At 43.2% G+C, this 18823-nt stretch overlaps 1 protein-coding gene across 1 annotated transcript in view; it reads left to right on the forward strand.

Annotated features, from left to right (window-relative positions):
• Positions 1–18823, forward strand: part of LOC126339307 (uncharacterized) — a 103704-nt gene that overhangs the window by 14432 nt on the left and 70449 nt on the right. Inside the window, exon 2 of the mRNA XM_050001619.1 lies at positions 11736–11811. Coding sequence (XP_049857576.1) covers positions 11736–11811 — 76 coding nt within the window. The remainder of the gene's footprint in view (positions 1–11735; positions 11812–18823) is intronic.

Below are 18823 nucleotides of genomic sequence, written 5' to 3' on the forward strand. Positions count from 1 at the left end.
TAGATTAAGCCGCACAGGGTTGCCATGTGGTCTGAGGCGGCCTTGCAATATGGTCCGCATGGCGCCCCCCCCCCCCCCCCCCCTCCTCCCCTATCAGAGGTTCGAGTCCTCCCTCAGGCATGAGTGTGTGTGTTGTTCTAAGTGTAAGTTAGTTTTAGATTAAGTAGTGTGTAATCCTGTCGACCGCTAGCCTCAGCAGTTTGGTCCCTTAGGAACTTAACCACCACCACCAGGACCAGGCAACAACAAAAACAGGAGACTGGGCTGAGTCCAATTTAGAAGCAACAGGACCAAAACAAGCACAGGAAGCGAACCAGTCAAAATTATCGTGCTCACAGCTGGTAGTAAGGTCACCCTTTACGGATGGTACATGGTGTCGGCAGCGAAGCAACGAACTAAAAGTAGCTCGCCGAGTATACAAAGCAACTCTGGAATGACGAGCAGTAGAAAACTTGGAGCCGCCTGGATACATGTTAATGTCGACAACCCACGCCCCATCTACAGACCTGGTCAGCCAAAGGAATAATGTGTTCACTCCCATTTCCAGCGCAAATCCGACGTGTGCAGATGATGCTCAACAGACCAACTTGGAAGGCACACGGACGTTAGAACAAACAGCCAGCATGTTGCCCCGCAGGCCTGGACGCTCCTTCCTTTTACAGCTGGAAAATTGTCTCAACGGCACTCGCGGCGAACGTGCCACTCCCCCTTCAGACCAAAGAGTGTATTCCATGAACGTGGCTCGAGCAAAGGCTCATTCTTCTTATTATGGAAGATTATCTACCCTGATCGCATTTACCGTGTTTAAACAAATAATTACAGTTTCAGGGAAATTGGATGATTTATTCAAGAGAAAGAGCTTCACAAATTGAGCAAGTCAATAACTCGTTGCTCCACCTCTGGCCTTTATGCAAGCATTTATTCGGCTTGGTATTCATTAATAGAGTTTTTAGATGTCCTCCTGAGTAGTATTGTGCCAAATTTTGTCGAATTGACGCGTCAGAGCGTCAGAATCCCAAGCTGGTTGGAAGACCCTTCCCATCATACTCCAAACGTTCTCAATGGGGGAGAGATCCGGCGACCTTGTTGGCCAAGGTAGAGTTTCGCAAGCACGAAGAAAAGCGGTAGACATTCTCTCCGTGTGTGGGTGGGCATTGTCTTACTGAAATGTGAGCCCAGGAAGGCTTTCCATAAAGGACAACAAAACTGAACGTAGAATATTGTCGACGTACTAAGTGTGACGCGGATGACAACCAAAGGGTTCCTGCTATGAAAACAAATGGCACCCTAGACGATCACTCCAGATTGTCGGGAGGTATGACGGGCGAGAGTCAAGTTGGTATCCCACGGCTGTCAAGGACGTCTACAAATACGCCTTCGGCGATCATCAGGGCTCAGTTCCAAGTGGGACTCATCAGTGATGATAATTCTGTTCCACTCATGATATTCCAGGTGGAATTTGCACGACATCACTGCAAATGGGCTTGTTGGTGTACGGAGGTGAATGGTAGTCGGTACAAGGAGCGCTGTAAGCTCAGTCCTCTTTCTCTGAGCCGCAAGTTAATGGTCCATGTGGTCTCTGAAGCACCAGTTGCACGCCGAACCGATGATATTGATGAACCTGGAGCCCTGACTGCCTCTGTGATGATTGCTCAGTTTTCACATCCTGTCGTCTTTCTAGTTCGACCGTTTCCTTCTTGACACCTGTATTCGGCCATGCTTCACCCATTCCTACCATCATCATCGAATAGTGACATCGATCCTGTCCAAATGTCGAGCGATTTGCCCATTACCCCAGTTGGCCATTTTGCGCCCAACTACACGTCCTCTCTCAAATGCTCAGGCCTGCGTATATCGTTCACGTTCCCTTCTGCAAGGCATAGTTACTATCCAACTGAGTACACGAAATGTAACTCGCAAAGACCTCATATCCTGGCATGAACGTGTGCCTCGTTTATTTGCCTTGTCAGCTGCGCGGTGCAATTGCTCTGCACCGCCACACATTCATCCACTGATCGCCAAAGTTTACAGATTTGCATTTTATGCCGATATCTGTATGAATATCGATTTGTGACCATTGCTCTGATGAAATAACATTTTTATGGAGACTTATCAGTCTCAGCTTTATCTTCGATAAGGATAAAAGCTGAAGCAATGAATTAAAATTTATGTCGCAGCTGGGACTTGAACAAGGGCGTCCTGCTGACTGAGGTGCTATTCCAATGTAGGAGAGCCTCGGCTGTAGAAAATGGGCTGAGCATTTGAATTGAAGTCTGTATTATGGAGGCCATTTGACGTACATAGACAGTACAGAGGTGGTAGCCACAGTTCTATAGTGGTTAAATGAGCCCATCTGCCTAATAAGCAGGAGACCTGAGTTCAAGTTGTGGTTGTGGCACAAATTCATTGCTTCAGCTTCTATCCTTATTGTATAATAACATGTAATTAATCTATGCCTTATCTCTGAACCGAGCGAGGTGGCGCAGTGGTTAGCACACTGGACTCCCATTCGGGAGGACAACGGTTCAATCCAGATGTAGGTTTTTCGTGATTTCCCTAAATCGTTTCAGGCAAATGCCGGGATGGTTCCTTTGAAAGGGCACGGCCGACTTCCTTCCCAATCCTTCCTTAACCCGAGCTTACGCTCCGTCTCTAATGACCTCGTTGTCGACGGGACGTTAAACACTAACCACCACCATCACCTTATCTCTGGTTAAAGCTAGTACAAACTTGGTTCAAAGAGTGTCCAATGCGTTCTCAAAGTTTGTAAGTTCCAGTAAAAGCGAACATTCATACTCATTGCATCAATTTGTTAATTCATTCATAACTCGCCAATGGTCAGCTGCGCTTTATCGCCTTTTAAAGCCAGCTGCTTTCTTTGACGACTAAGATAAATGATTTTTTTGTATGACACACTAGGACAAATGTTAGTGAATATCTTGCAAATGTGGCTGTGGTGATCCAGCACATAGCGCGCTAGACTCCGCTCTTGGAGGGCCTGCGTTCAATCCTGGGTAGGGGTGGCGACTTTCCTCGTTCCAGTACACCCAGGACGGCCACAGGTCCACTCACCCTGCTATTAGATTAGTACTGTATATCGTTCCCATGGGCAAAAGGCGGCTGAGACGATGAGCCCTCCAACTTCCCTCTCTTGGAGCCACGGCAAAGAAAGGCTTCACTCTGCCTGCAGCAAGCAGGGTTGCCATATCTAGATGGGACCTCGCTGGGACACACTGACACGAGGGTGTAGAATTGAAGTAAAAAATTTATTTAACGAATTTACTTTTTTCTTTAGAACACAATTACATGCAACTTGTTGGGGCAGAATTAGTTGGTACACGACATTTTTTGGAAGGTTTCATCATTTTCACCAACTCTTTTTTTCTCTTTTACGTACTTATAAAACTCCATGCAAGTCAGCTTTTAGTTATACTGGCACTATTAGATCGATTCCAGTCTCTGGCAGCAGTCGATTTCTTTCATCAGTCCACTGGGTGGACATCAACGAAAATACTCTTTCCACAGTGGCGTTGTGTGGAGGAACATAAAACAAATACTCGAATAATTTTAGCAGCCGGCATTTTTGTTTAGGATTTTCGGTTTCGTTAAGAAAATAAATCCACCTTTCTTGTACACAGTCTTTAGACTTCCGCTTTTCCGAATCACGTTTAGTTTCTAAAAAGCTCTTCATGTATATACATTACTGAAAACAATTGTCTCCTGAAATATTCACACCATTTTTAGTCAGGTATATAATAGTGTTTTCAATCATCACCCAAGCCGCGCGGGATAAGCCGAGCGGTGTCAGGCGCTGCAGCCATGGACTGTGCAGCTGGTCCCGGCGGTGGTCCGAGTCCTCCCTCGGGCATGGCTGTGTGTGTTTGTCCTTGGGATAATTTAGCTTACGTAGTGTGTAAGCTTTGGGACTGATGACCTTAGCAGTTCAGTCCCTTAAGATTTCACACACATTTGAACATTTTCATCATCCAATCAGGTGTTTCAGATAGCGTCATCCACTCAAATACTTGATATTTATTGAAAGAAATAGCCCATTTCTCTATAATCAAGTGCTCTTCCTCAAATTTCGAAATCAAATTAGTTATTTGTTCGTTAGATTTCTCATTCTCTAATTTGTTTAAATTCACCTTGTTTGCATGCCAATAAAACTTCAATTACTGAGAATATAGTATTCTGCACGCTTTCTATATTTTTCCAAACAGAGCAAAGTCTGACTGCAGAAATACGAAATAAATTTCACTGATCGGACTACTGAAAAAATCTGAAATTATTTTAGGTCAAATAATTATTTTAATGGAATCCAGAGCTTAAGATTTTTCTCAGCTGCGAGCTTTAACGACAGCCACCTTGTTTGTGAGTGAGATAGAGGATCTGATGACTGACATCAATGTTGATGATTTACATCTACGTTTATTTCAATGTTGACAGTTAAGGCTCCAAAAGCGCTTGATATAGTATTGTGGAGAATATGGGCAGGGTATCCAATTCCTTCCACATTTTTCCTAGTTCTTCTTTAATTTGGTGAAACGCATTTCGCTGGCCGTATAGATGAAGCCCCACGAAGTTGGTATGGGCATTATCTCCACAAAAAGCGATTAATTTATCTTATGAAACCTGCAGCTGTCCTAAAGCGCATGCACAAAACTTTGCAGTTGGCTCCTATGTTTCGTTATTCAGCGAATAAAACTTCAGCAGCTTCTGTTGGATTCCGTCAGTTTCAGTAAAGTATTGAACAACAATAAGGAAATATATTTTCAGCCTTGTGATTTGATGCGTCTGTTCCTATGCCGTAAAATAAAATTTCTTGCAATTTTTTTATGCTTTCGGACACGGAGTGTGATGCGAGAATATTTTTAACAATAGCTGTAGACACATTTACGGCGATTTTGGAGTCAGGATCATTGCGGCGTACAGTTTTACTGTGCAGTCAAGAGAACTGAAGGGCTGATCATGCTTGACAACTTTATAAACTGTCATTAGTTCTACAGAAGCAACGAGCAATTCTTCCTGGGCATCTTCTTTAATCATGAATGTAGAAATAGGCTTTGATGTCGATGCTACCGCAAATCTGTTTGTATGATTCTTCGAAGAAATGTGATGTCTCACATCTGCCTTACCTCCTTGAGTTACTGAGATGAAACAGTTACAAATCTCACACAACGCTTCCTGATCCGTGCGTCCTTTATTGACAAAAAACCACTCTTTTGTGTAGTAATCCGGAAAGTGACACTTTGTCTTTCCATCCTTAGGAATTTTCGTAAACTATGATAAGACAAGTTTATTAGACTATAAATAGTCGACAATAACACTTCAGTCATCGAAATACACGTCACTTTACAATTCACGCCCTATAAACCCCCAGTAAACGCAAACAATATTAACTTGCACTGGTTGTTCGTATTACGTTAGAAAGAATCGTCCTATCAGATCGCTATTCAAATGGGAACTGCCCGATTCTGTTGCTTAAGTAGTTCCACGCCCATCCTACTGGAGAAGTGTGGTATTTTTCTCGAATGACGGCTATACATCTGGAAGGTGCTTGCATCGTCGATAAGAATACGCAACATGCAATGCCATGTGTGAGACGGCCTTATCAACATAAATTTGCACATAAATAAAACTGAAGCGAGGCTTCATTTACATATCGCACTAACAGATGGCGTTACTTCAGTGCTTGAGGCAAGCTCGTAATAGTATTTTTCAAAATCGGGACAGAATTGGTTTTTTTCAGGATGTCGGAACAAGGAAGTCCATAAAGGTGACGGTTCCAATATATCCGGACGGATTGCAACCTTATGCAGTAAGGTCTACAGCTCAGTCACAGGCTTAAGCCACAAACTTTACTTTTATTTTTTTCTCTTGTCTGTTACAGGAAAGATGTTCAAAGGTCCACGAATTTTTGTCATGTTAGTCTCCTTTACTATGAAGAAGATTAATTACAGAAATGTTCCATTTTGGACAATTTTCTTATTTTTAATCGATAGAAATAGGTAACTAGTTTGGCAAGCCTCGTGTTGCTTTATACTCACCTAAGATTACTTTCAGAACGCCGCTATATCCACTATTATCTATCTGTGTTTCAGAGTCATCTGTTAAACTCTGTTAACATTCAAAGAAATCTTCAAATGCTTGTACAAAATTATCTGTTGTTAGAGTGCCGCATGTCTTAACTAATGAATGTAGAGTTTATGTTTTATATTCTTTATACTCTTATATTTTGAGCTGCTTCTCTCATTAAATTTCAGAGCATTTTTTCACAACTTCTCTAAGATAATCCGAAATGATTTTGGTTGATTAAATATAATTTCATGATGTTCTTACTATCGTTTGCTTTAAACTCCCCACTTCTCTTTCAAACTGTTGCGTTCCATTTGAGATTTTCCTTTTGTTTTGTTGACTATTTGCCCGTTTCTTCTAAGTCCCTATTAAACTCTATTGTCTAAGTGTGGAAATTGTCCTCTACGTTAATACGATATTCCTAATTATCGTCAAAAATTCTCGTAACTCACATTCTGACTTCCTAGATGATGAATTTGTTTCTATCTTTGCTGTCTAAGTTTATTGTGTATCTTACGATTCCGCGATCATTTGTTCAAAAAAGGTTCAAATGGCTCTGAGCACTATGGGACTTAACTGCTGTGGTAATCAGTCCCCTAACTTAGAACTACTTAAACCTAACTAACCTAAGACATCACACACATCCATGCCCGAGGCAGGATTCGAACCTGCGACCGTAGCGGATAATTTGTAATTGGAAAGTGGTGTACGTTCTGTACAACTGTTCTGTTATTGAGTACAGTATAGTCAACTTCACATAGGTGCTTGCAAGGTCTATTTTCCATATGTTTTGTTCAGAAACAATGTCTTAAAGACTAAAATGTTTTTCTTCTCCGTAGATTCTGCTAACACATAATCTTTGTTACTTTTGGTAACATATCCGAAGGTTCTGTCCAAAGAAGTGGCTTTTACGCTAGTCTAACTTTCTCCCTCTTTGTCATCGTGTAATGGGAAATGCTGTAATTTCTGTCACTCTTCATAGATGTATTGTACCTCCTGTCAAAACACGAACACGCTGATGCACACACATGATTTGTTTCCTTGGAATCTCTTTTGTTTATTTTTAATACAAATCTTACTATTCTATCATAGTTTCATTCATAATGCGAGGACTTTAAATAAAGTAGTCGCAACGCAGTGCAGACACTAGCAAGAGATCAAACACATGCAAATGGGATATGGGAACGGCCAGGTGGCGCTGTTGGCGTATAGAGTGCATATGAGGGGCATTGAGTTGGGAGTACTGCTTCTGTGTGCCGTTGAAGTGAAGAGAGTTGATTTCACTCCTCTGAAGCATGTTTTGACAACGTAATCAACGTTCGTGGATTAAAATCGAAGCATCTTACTGCAAAAATACATCAGAATGTTATCGAGGATTACGAGAAGTCTGTGGCGAGAATACATTAGGGTATAGGACGGTAACAGAACGGATCAAAGCGTTTTGTGCGGGTCAGAATGGGTCTGCGGACTTGTAGCGTACGCTCTTCCATTCCTCAAGACCAGGTTGACACCGCGAGTAGTCTCGTTTCTGAAGGCCATCGACTGACTGCCCGGATGTTATCCGTAAAGAATGGTCTCAGTCATTAAACCGTGTGGCACATACTGACAGATGTCTGTCATGAGAAAAGCTTTACCCCATAGTGTTCCCCATCGACCCACCAGCGTACAGAAATGACATCGGTATGCACTGGCTGGCATCCACCTGGACTATACTGCAACGAAGAATACGCATTTCTGCAGCGTATTGCCGCTATTGATAAGACGTGGGCACGAGCCTAAGAGCATAAATTAAAGCGTCAGTCGAATGTATGGCGTCATCCAGATTTACCGAGTCAACAGAAATTTCGACAGTATCTCAAGTGTTGAAGTTTATGCTAATTGTGGCACACGACTGAGTGAGTCTTATTGTTACGCATGCAGTGCCTGGGGGACAAACCATCAATAGTGATTACTATTGCCGATTTCTGGAACGACATCTGTGTCCGGCAAAACGGTGCAGATAGCCACGTGTATTGCGAGATGATCGCATTATCGTGATGCATGACCACGTGCGTTGTCGAGTTCTTATTGCAATGGTGACATTGAGAGTTCTTGGAACACCACGCATGAGTCCCGTTGACTTCGTCGTGTTTCCAAAGTTGAAGGAACCCTTCTGAGCCCGCCGATTTCCTGACGAGGCTTCTGTACTCCATGCGCTAGAGTTGTTTCACTGTCATCAACGGAGAACGCTTTGCCAACGGTTCCCAACGGCTTCCCTACATTCGGAAAGAGGTAGCAAACTTTGCGGTTGCCTACACTGAATGAATATAATCGAACTATACTTGTTAATTCATTAAACATTGCGGTCTATCAATATGGCCACTACTTTACTTAAAGCCCTCCTATACACAGCGGTTTTTAATATTCTTGTTTATAATAAAACCTACTCCTGAACGTCTTCCCTGCTGTGTTCTCTGTAATACACTATATGTCCCTGTACTTGATTGTAGTTTTGTTTCCGATACATCAAGGTTGTTACTTTCTGGGACTAACAGTTGTACAGCCTGAACATCGGAGCTGGATGCTGTGACCTGCTCTGATTGGTTCTTTTATTCTCACTAGGATGTAATTAAAGCTTCTTTCATAGTTTCTTGGCAACGGCCTTGCTGCATTGGATATACCAGTTCCCGTGAGATCACCGAAGTTAAGCGCTGTCGGGCGTGGTCGGCACTTGGATGGGTTACCATCCAGGCCGCCATGCACTGTTGCCATTTTTCGGGGTGCACTCAGCCTCTTGATGCCAATTGAGGAGCTACTCGACCGAATAGTAGCGGCTTCGGTCAAGAATACCATCATAACGACCGGGAGAGCGGTGTGCTGACCACACGCCCCTCCTATCTGCATTCTCCACTGAGGATGTCACGGCGGTCGGATGGTCCCGATGGGCCACTTGTGGCCTGTAGACGGAGTGTTTTTTTTTTCATCGTTTCTTAGTAGAATTATCGAACGCAGCCATTCACTCATTCAGTTACACTGTCCAACCACATTAATGTGACCATCTGTCTAACGCCTGTATAACCATCCTATGCAATGCGGACTGCTGAGAGACGTGCAGAAAGATAGTTAATGAGGTTCTGGAAGGATACGGAGCTGTCTGATTTGCAGTGCGCTAGAGTTCTCAGTTGAGGATCCACAGCGCGAACAACCCGACTAAAGTTATTCCACAGATTCTCTATTGTGTTTAAATGCAGGGTGTTCGGTAGCCATGGAAATCTAGTAAAATCATCCCGGTGCTCTTCGAACCATGCTCGTACACTACAATCTGTGTGATACTTTGCCTTGTCCTGCTGGTAGATGCCCTTGTACCAAGGACAAACAGACTACATGTAGGGATGGATATGATCCCGAACGATAGATACATACTTGCGTCGATCCATTGCATCTTCCAGAATGACGAGATCACCCAGTGAATGCCATGAACGCATTCCCCAGACAATAATGCTCCCTTCTCCAGTCTGAACCCTTCCGACTATTAGACTATTATTGCAGGATGTTTGCTTTGAAGCATTTCACGCTGTACACAGCAATGGCCATCTACAAAAGACGCCACCTGTTGCCACTCGGTAAATGTCCAGTTGTGGTGTTGGCGTGCATATTCCAGCCTTCGTCGCCGATGAACAGCAGTCAACAAGGGTCCGTGAACCGGGCGCCTGTTGGGGAGGCCCATGAGCACCAACATTTTCTGAACGGTCATTGAGAAGGTACTGTTGGTAGCCCTTGTTTTATTTGGGCAGTCAGTCGGTTAACAGTTGCACCCATCTATTCACCCGCCCACATTTCCACAGCCATCATTCACCTCTGTCATCTATGGTCCATGGTGCCACACAGCTGCCTCGACGCTGGTTTTGGACAGCGCCATTTTGTCATGCATGGTATATTTTAACCAAGGCGGCATGCGAACTGTTTAGAAACTTAGTGTTTCGGTAATTTTTGCACCCTTGTCCTTAAAACCAATGTTCATGCCCTTCTGGACCTCAGATAAATCGTCCCATTCCCGCATTACGACAAAGACAGCACTGTTTTACGCGTCCTCCCCATACGCTTGATACACTACTGACCATTAAAATTGCTACACCAAGAAGAGATGCAGATGATACACGGGTATTCATTGCACAAATATATTATACTAGAACTGACATGTGATTACATTTTCACCCAATTTGGGTGCATAAATCCTGAGAAATCAGTACCCAGAACAACCACCTCTGGCCGTAATAACGGCCTTGATACGCATGGGCATTGAGTCAAACAGAGTTTGGATGGCGGTACAGGTACAACTGCCCACGCAGCTTCAACACGATTCTACAGTTCAATTAGAGTAGTAGCTGGCGTATTGTGACGAGCCAGTTGCTCGGCCATCATTAACCGGACGTTTTCAGTTGGTGAGAGATCTGGAGAATGTGCTGGCCAGGGCAGCAGTCGAACATTTTCTGTGTCCAGAAAGGCCCGTACTGGACCTGCAAAGCGTTCGTGCATTATCCTGCTGAAATGTAGTGTTTCGCAGGGATCGAATGAAGGGTACAGCGACGAGTCGTAACACATTTCAAATGTAACGTCCACTGTTCAAAGTACCGTCAATGTAAACATGAGGTGACCGAGACGTGTAACCAATGGCAACCCTTACCATCACGCCAGGTGATACGCCAGTATGGCGATGACGAATACACGCGCTTCCAATGTGCGTTCACCGCGATGTCACCAAACACGGATTCGACCATCATGATGCTGTAAACTGAACCTGGATTCATCTGAAAAAATGACGGTATGCCATTCGTGCACCCAGGTTCGTCGTTGCGTAAAACATCGCAGGCGCTGCTGTCAAGGGTAAACGCAGCCATTGTCTCCGAGCAGATAGTCCATGCTGCTGCAAACGTCGTCGAACTGTTCGTGCAGACGGTTGTTGTCTTGCAAGCGTCCCCATCTGTTGACTCAGGGACCGAGACGTGGCTGCACGATCCGTTACAGCGATGCGGATAAGATGCCTGTCATCTCGACTGCAAGTGATATGAGGCCGTTGGGATCCAGCACGGCGTTCCGTATTACCCTCCTGAACTCACCGATTCCATATTCTGCTAACAGTCATTGGATCTCGACTAACGCGAGCAACAATGTCGCGATATAATAAACCACAATAGCGATAGGCTACAATCCGACCTTTATCAAAGTCGGAAACGTGATGGTACGCATTTCTCCTCCTTACACGAGGCATCACAACAACGTTTCACCAGGCAACGCCGGTCAACTGCTGTTTGTGTATGAGGAATCGGTTGGAAACTTTCCTTGTGTCAGCACGTTGTAGGTGTCGCCACCGGCGCCAACTTTGTGTGAATGCTCTGAAAAGCTAATCATTTGGACATCACAGCATCTTCTTCCTGTCGGTTAAATTTGGCGTCTGTAGCACGTCATCTTCGTGGTGTAGCAATTTTAATGGCCAGTAGTGAAGATCCTCCACTGTTAGTACTGCCACCTGGCGTTATTAGACGCTGAAGTCGCACTTAGTTGTTGGTGACGTTAATGTGACTGGACCGTGTAAAATGCGAGCACATCCATGATTAAATAATTATAAGTTCAGATTTTATCTTACGTCTAAAGTAAAACACAAATCATGTTGTTCATTGCAGGTCTTTCACCCTTCCGTGAACTGCACCGAATTGAGTATTTGGAGAGAATGCAACGAAACTTATCCTGTTTCTGACGGTAAGTCTGAAAATACCGACTTACTCATTTAGTTTTAGGTTCATTCTCTCACTCCTTAGCCTCTTCCATTGTTCTCGGGAGCTGTCCACGTTATTGTGAGTTCCCAGGCTCTCCAGGTCTTTCTTGGCTCCACCTATCCATCTGAATTTTCCTATATGAAGAGGCCTCGTACCCTTGCAACTTCCCTTGTATGCTGTCTTCAACATCCTTTCTTCTCTCCACAGTACCTGTCCCAGCCATTCGTTCCTTCTACTCTCTATTACAGCTGTCACATCTGAATCATTAAACAGCGGGTGGGTTTCTCTGTTTTCCCTTCTTCTAAAAATTCTATTTCCTGGACTGGTCGAAATATTTTTATTAACACCTTGTTTTCGAAAGTCATAATCTTTCTCTCCATTTGCTTGCTTAGTGCCCAAGTTCCAGCCCTATATGTAAACACTGGCCATACAGTTATCTTGTAAGTGCGGAATTTTGTTGTTCTTGTTAATAGTTTTCTGCTGGACAGTTTGTCCATTGAGAATAGACACCTCTCTGCAGATTTTATTCGGTTCGTTATTTCCTCTTCTATGTTGGTGTATGCATTGACAGTAGTTTCTAGATCCTGGATGGACCTAGTCCTTTTAAATCCCATGTCTTCTATTGCCAGTGATTCATATGTTTCCTCTTCATTGTTTCTTGTTACAGTCATACATTGTTTTATCTGACTCATCCTCAGATCTACTTTTTGTGATTACGCTATTAGCATTTAAGTTGTTCTTATTAGTTCCAATTCCTCCTCCGCTGTAACGGTAGTATTATCGGCAAAATGCTAACAGTTTCACTTGACCACCTAATTTACACTTCTTCCAACCAATGACGCTCTTTTTTCTATCTTCTCCAATAGCAAGGCAAATGGGCTGGAGGAGATACAGTGTTCCTGTTTGTCACTTGTCTTCACTGTAAAACATTCGGACGTCCTACCTTCAAATCTCACTTCAGTTTTCTCACTGTTGATTTTGGTCAGCCTGATCAGTTTCGAAGGTATACCTGATTCTTCCATTATCATCTACATGCTGTTCTGTGAACACTATCATAGGCTTTTTTCAAATTTATAAATGAGTAGTATACCTTCTTATCGATTTCCTACAGATTACCAATTACTTGTCTGAGAATGAATATTTATTCCTTTGCTGACATGCCTTATCGAAATCCGACCTGATGTTGTTCAAGGTGTTCCTCTACATATGGTAACAGCCTTAGTAAGAGAATCCGTTTCCCTCACATTACACTCCTCCGCTTTTTGTCTGATCCTTCCATAGGCCTTTGTTTCCTCAGTCATCGCTTTTGCTACAGTGACACTCAACAGTTCTTTGAAATAGTCCTTCCATAAGTTCATGTTCTCTTCTTGACCAGCCATCAAGTCACCTTCATTGTTCTTCATCGCTGAAATTTTTGAATTGTAACCCTTCAAAAAAAATCTTACTTGGCTATACAATCCTCTTACATTGTCTTTGTCTTCTTCAGCCTTTTGTAGTTGCTGTTGATGAACTGCCTCTTTCCTCTTCCTAATGCTTTCCCAGTTCCTCTTGATGCCTTTGCATATTCTTCTCTACACTGTAGGGCATCGTCACTTAGCATCCTCTGTTTGTACTCTTTTCTCTTCTTTGTCACCTCTTAGCACTCCTTATTGTACTATATTTTATCCCTCCCTTTCCTTTCCTGCATTTTTTGGTGTTCTGTCACAGTCTCAAATATGATGGATATGAATGTTTTCCGACTTTTTTTCTTCCTCTTTTCTTTCTCCTTTTTCTTCTGCTTCTTCTAGAATTTGAAATCTATCCTGTAGCCTTGCCTTGTATTCACTCCTTATCTCCTCATTAACTGAGTATCCATGTGTGTATTTATTTCAGTTCTATTAATCATCTCCTTCTCCTCACCTCTCTCTATCCATCTCCTCTGCCCCCTCTCAGCCGAACTATTTCTCCCCCCCCCCCCCCCCGTACCTGTCCACCACCTCCACCAACTGCTTGCTATCCATCTCCTCCCACCTCCCTCTCTCTCTTTATCTATCTGGTACTCCCTCCTCTCTTTGTCCATTTTCTCCTCACCCTCACTTCATCCTTTTCCTCTTTTCTTTCTGTGTCCATCTCCCCTACCCCTCGCACTATGTCATACAATGGTGTAATTTTTTAGGTACATTCAGCGGCATATGTTGATACTGTCTCCTAAATGAGTTATGAATAGAATTAGCAGCAAAGAAATAGTAATGAATTTAAACATCATGACATCACGCCTGATGTGACAGTTTTGCTGCATGAACGACGAAAATAAAGTAAGCGGTACATATTTTTCCTTTGATTATTTCGTTGGGGTTGTAAGAAAGAAAGTTTCGTAAAGGTTTGAATGTCTGAGTCAGGTTTGTTGCTAGTCACTAAGCGCTCTCATTCTCAAATAATGGAATATTCAAATGTATGTAAAATCTTATGGGACTTAACTGCTAAGGTCATCAGTCCCTAAGCTTACACACTACTTAACCTACATTATCTTAAGGATAAACACACACACCCATGCCCGAGGGAGGACTCGAACCTCTGCTGGGACCAGCCGCGCAGTCCATGACTGCTGCGTCTCAGACCGATCGGCTAACAAATAATGGACAGTGCACATAATAGCTATATGTTACGCAACAGATAGTGTGGAAGTATGGATTAAACATATCGAATATTGTATAAGCATTTTATTTATTTCTTTCATTCGTATCACGTAGCACATATCAGTCAATACAAGCATTTTTACAAACATTATAAACTCCCAAAGGCAAAGAGTAAATAGCTTTTCCAAAGAGTAAATACTTTCCCCTGATTCGCGTAATATTCTTCAAATCAATAACCATGTATCGTACAACATACTTTCTAAAGTAGCTCATGGTCTCCCTCAGGGTTCAGGCTATCTCTGTACCAAACGTCATCGAAATCGATTCATTGGGTTAGTAATAATAAACTTAAACGTCATGCATGATGCACAGTTTTTCACTCATCTCAGCGTTTATGGTGTCGTAAAAACTATATATCACACAATGATATAATTTTACAGATACATTCAGTAGTATATGTGAACACTTTCTGCAAAATGAGTCGCGAATACAGTGAGTACTAAAGAAGGAATAAATTAAAACGTCAAGCCTGTTGCGACAATGAACTGCGAAAACATAGTAAACGATAAACTTTTCTTCCTTCTTTATTTTGTTGGGGGGTGTCAGCGAGAAAAAGTTTCGTGAAGGTTTGAAATTATGTGTAAAGTTTGTTGCGAGTCTCTAAGTGCTCTTGATGAATTAAATCTAAATGCTGGCATGTCGTAGCCTATACTTCATTTTCACCCTCACCGTTAGTCCTATAACAGGAAGGTGGTTCTTACCACTACAGCGATTCTTTCTAGAAGGTAGGTGATATGTGTACCAAATTTGGTTGAAATCGGTCGCTTGATTTTGGAAGAGATGTGGAACACACATTCTAACATACATTTTTATAATATGTAGCAGCTGAGTACCGTCGTTTCCCAGATACGTGTTTATTCCATTAGCCCATCTCCTACTTCCCCCCTCTCCTTGTCCATCTCCTCCACCCTCTTATCTGTCCATCTCCTTCAACCGCCTTCTCTGCAGAGCCTCCCCCTCCCCCACTGTTTGTCTGCCTCTGCCTGTCCCTCTCTCTGTCCATTTGCTGCTCCCTACTCTCCCCCCCCCCCCCCCTACCTGTCCATCTGCTCTTCCTGATCACTCTGTCTGTATGCTCCTGCCCCTCTGTCCATCGACTCTTTCCTTGTCTGTCCATATCCTGCTCATCTCTATAAGTCCTTCTCCTCGTGCCCAGCTATCTCCTCCTCGTTCCCTTTATCCCCTCCTCCCCCTCTCTCTGTTCATATCTTTCTCCCTCATCCCTCTGTCCATCGTCTCCTCCTGTTTTCTCTACCCATCTCCTGTCTCCTATTCCCTTTCTCTGCTTATTTCCCCCTCCCCATCTCTCTGTCCAACTCCTCCACCAACCCATCCTCAATCCATCTTTTCCTCTCTCCTTCTCTCTGTCCATCTTCCCCTCTTACCTTCCTCTGTCCATCTCCCCCCCCCCCTCGCCTCTGCCTATCCGCCTCCTCCTCTTTCTTTCCTCTATCCATCTATCTTCCCTTTCTCTATCCATTTGCCTGTCTCCCTGCTCGCTCATATCTGTGTCCATGTAATCCTTCCCCCTTTCTGTCTGTCCATCTCTCCCTCATCCCTTCTGCCTCCACATGGTCACCCCCACTCCAGTAGGAGGTTGCTGGTTCTTATTCCCGTAGTATTTCTTTCCAGATTCAAGTTTGGCTGAAATCGATCCAAGGGTTTAGGAGCAGCTTTTCACCACCAGCTTTGCAACAAAATGCACTTGTCCCATATATTTAACATACTTAAATTGTACACACACCTGTCTTTCACCTCTATCTCTAGCGAGTTTGCTCATGCAGTTTCATTCACACACAGCTCAATCTCTATGATGTCATTCCTCTTGAACAGTTTGTTGTACAACATAAACTATTGCAGTCATATTCAGTGTTATATTTGGGTACTGCCTGCAAAATGTGTTGTGAATAATTAGCAGTAAAGCCTTAAAAAATTAAAAAGTTATGCAAGATGCGGCAGTTTTCCACGCATTTCAGTGTTTATGATGTTATGTCTCTTGAACAGTGTATGGTACAATTATGTGATTTTGTGACTACATTGAGCGGCATATGTGGGCAGTGTCAACGATTTTTTTGCGAATTGAGTTAGTACCAGAGAAGTAATAGATTTAAACGTCATTCGTGATGCGACAGTTTTTCACTCATTTCGGTGTTTACTACGTCATATTGCCCTGAACTGTTAGTTGCACAATGATATAATTCTGTCAGTACATTGAGTTGCATATGTGAATACTGCCTGCGAAATTTTTTGTGAATAAATAGCAGAGAAGCGATAAATTTAAGCGTCATGTATGATGCGGCAGTTTTTCATGCATCTTGGTGTTTATGACGTCATATCTCCTGGGCAGTGTGTCGTACAATGATATAATTTTGCAGGTACATTCAGCTGTATAGGTGAATACTGTTTGCAAAATGTGTAATCAAAACAGTTGGTAGTAAAGAAGTAATAAATCAAGAACTCATGCCTGTGTGGCAGTTTTACTGCATGAACAGCGGCATTGCAGAAAGCGATAAACTTTTTACTTTCATCTTTTTTTGGGGGTTGTGAGCGAGAAACGGTTTCGTGAAGATTATGTGAAAAGTTTGTTGCAAGTCACTAAGTGCTCTCAGTCTCTAACATTGGCTGAATAAAGTCTTTGAATTCGCCCATCAGTCTGCAAATTCGCATGTCATGAGCTACACTACTTTTGCACCCCCAACTCCCAGCCCTTTGATAAGTATGTGGTTCTTACATCCACAGCGATTCTCTCCAGACAATTGGTTGGTTGGTTGGTTGATTTGGGAGAGCAGAACAAGTCATCGGTCCCGTTGGATTAGGGAAGGATGGGGAAGGGAGATGGCCATGCCCTTTCAAAGGAACCACCCCAGCATTTGGCTGAAGCGCTTTAGGGAAATCACAGAAAACGTAAGTCAAGATGGCCGGACGCGGATTTGAACCATCGTCCTGTAGACAGTCAGTGATGTTTCCAGAATGAGACGGATACTGGCAGAAGTAAAGCTGTGAGTACCGGGCGTGAGTCGTGCTTCGGTCGCTCAGATGGTAGAGCACTTGCCCGCGAAAGGCAAAGGTCCCGAGTTCGAGTCTCGGTCGGGCACACAGTTTTAATCTGCCAGGAAGTTTCAGTAAGTGATGTGTTTACCGATTGTGGTTGAAATTGGTCCTGTAGTCTAGGAGGAGATGATGAACATAGATATGTACATTTATACATACATCCATTTTTATAATATGTATGGATGAATATCTTTTTTCCTTGGCCCGATTTTTATCCAGTAAAGCCTATACGGTGCTCCAAACTATATTCAAGTCGCCTGCGAAAATCCCACGTAAAAGCCATCTCAACAGCGCAAGATATGGCGGTGTGTTTCAACGACTCAGAACATTTGCTAGTGCCAAGCTGGTAGGAAGTTAAATGTGCTTAGACTCACCACGTGACGCGAAGCAGAAGATTTTTGTGTTAGTTATGACGGTACGAAGATGGCCCAATTCGACATGTTGAAACATTCTGTGAAGTTTTTTACACAGTCAGAATACCCTGTCAAAATTTTAGCTGCCAAGACGCACTGTAAGTATTTTTAAACGAATTTTGAAAATTACCAAATTAGTAGCTCTTTAGGGAGCTGGGGGCTACACGAGGTGTGATTGGAACGTTTTAAGAATGGATCTGCTACTGCTTATTCGTTCGGCGGACAGGTAGACAGAGGGTGGGAGTGAGCCATTGTTTTGTCCTTGAATGCCACATGGGTCATTTGAGCTGCATGAGGCCAAGTAGTGTCATGAAGGAAGAGAACTTTGCAAGACAGAAGTCCAGGGCGTTTTCCTTTGATGACACTCGCAGTTTCTTCAAGTCATTACAGTGCCTCCCTGCATTCATTGTGGTGTTGTGAGGCAAGTAGTAAACGAATAACACCCCCTGCCAATCCCAAAAGATGGTTGCCATAAGCTTCATCGCCTAATGTTGATCTTTGCCGTTTTTGGGCACTTTCGCCATGATTTTTCGAAACCCTGTTCTGACGTTTTGTTCTAGGAATCGAATGATGGACTCAGATCTCATCCCAGTGATAAGCCGTTTGTATACCAGATTTCCCTTTCTCTGATGCATTTCCAGGAGCATTCTGGCCAAATCCATCTGCGGCTGCTTGTCTTGCTGCGAAAAAACGAATGACAGAGCACATCTCATAAGCAGACACATTTACACGGTGTGTGAGAAAAGTAATAAAAGTGAGTTTTTAACTAGAAAATTTTTTTAGACAACAATATCGTCTCCTCCAAAGTACAACCCTTCGGTAGCTATACACCTGCGGAGTCGTTGTTCCAATCTTG

This window comes from Schistocerca gregaria, chromosome 1 (genome assembly GCF_023897955.1).
Source record: "Schistocerca gregaria isolate iqSchGreg1 chromosome 1, iqSchGreg1.2, whole genome shotgun sequence".
Classification (NCBI taxonomy): domain Eukaryota; kingdom Metazoa; phylum Arthropoda; class Insecta; order Orthoptera; family Acrididae; genus Schistocerca; species Schistocerca gregaria.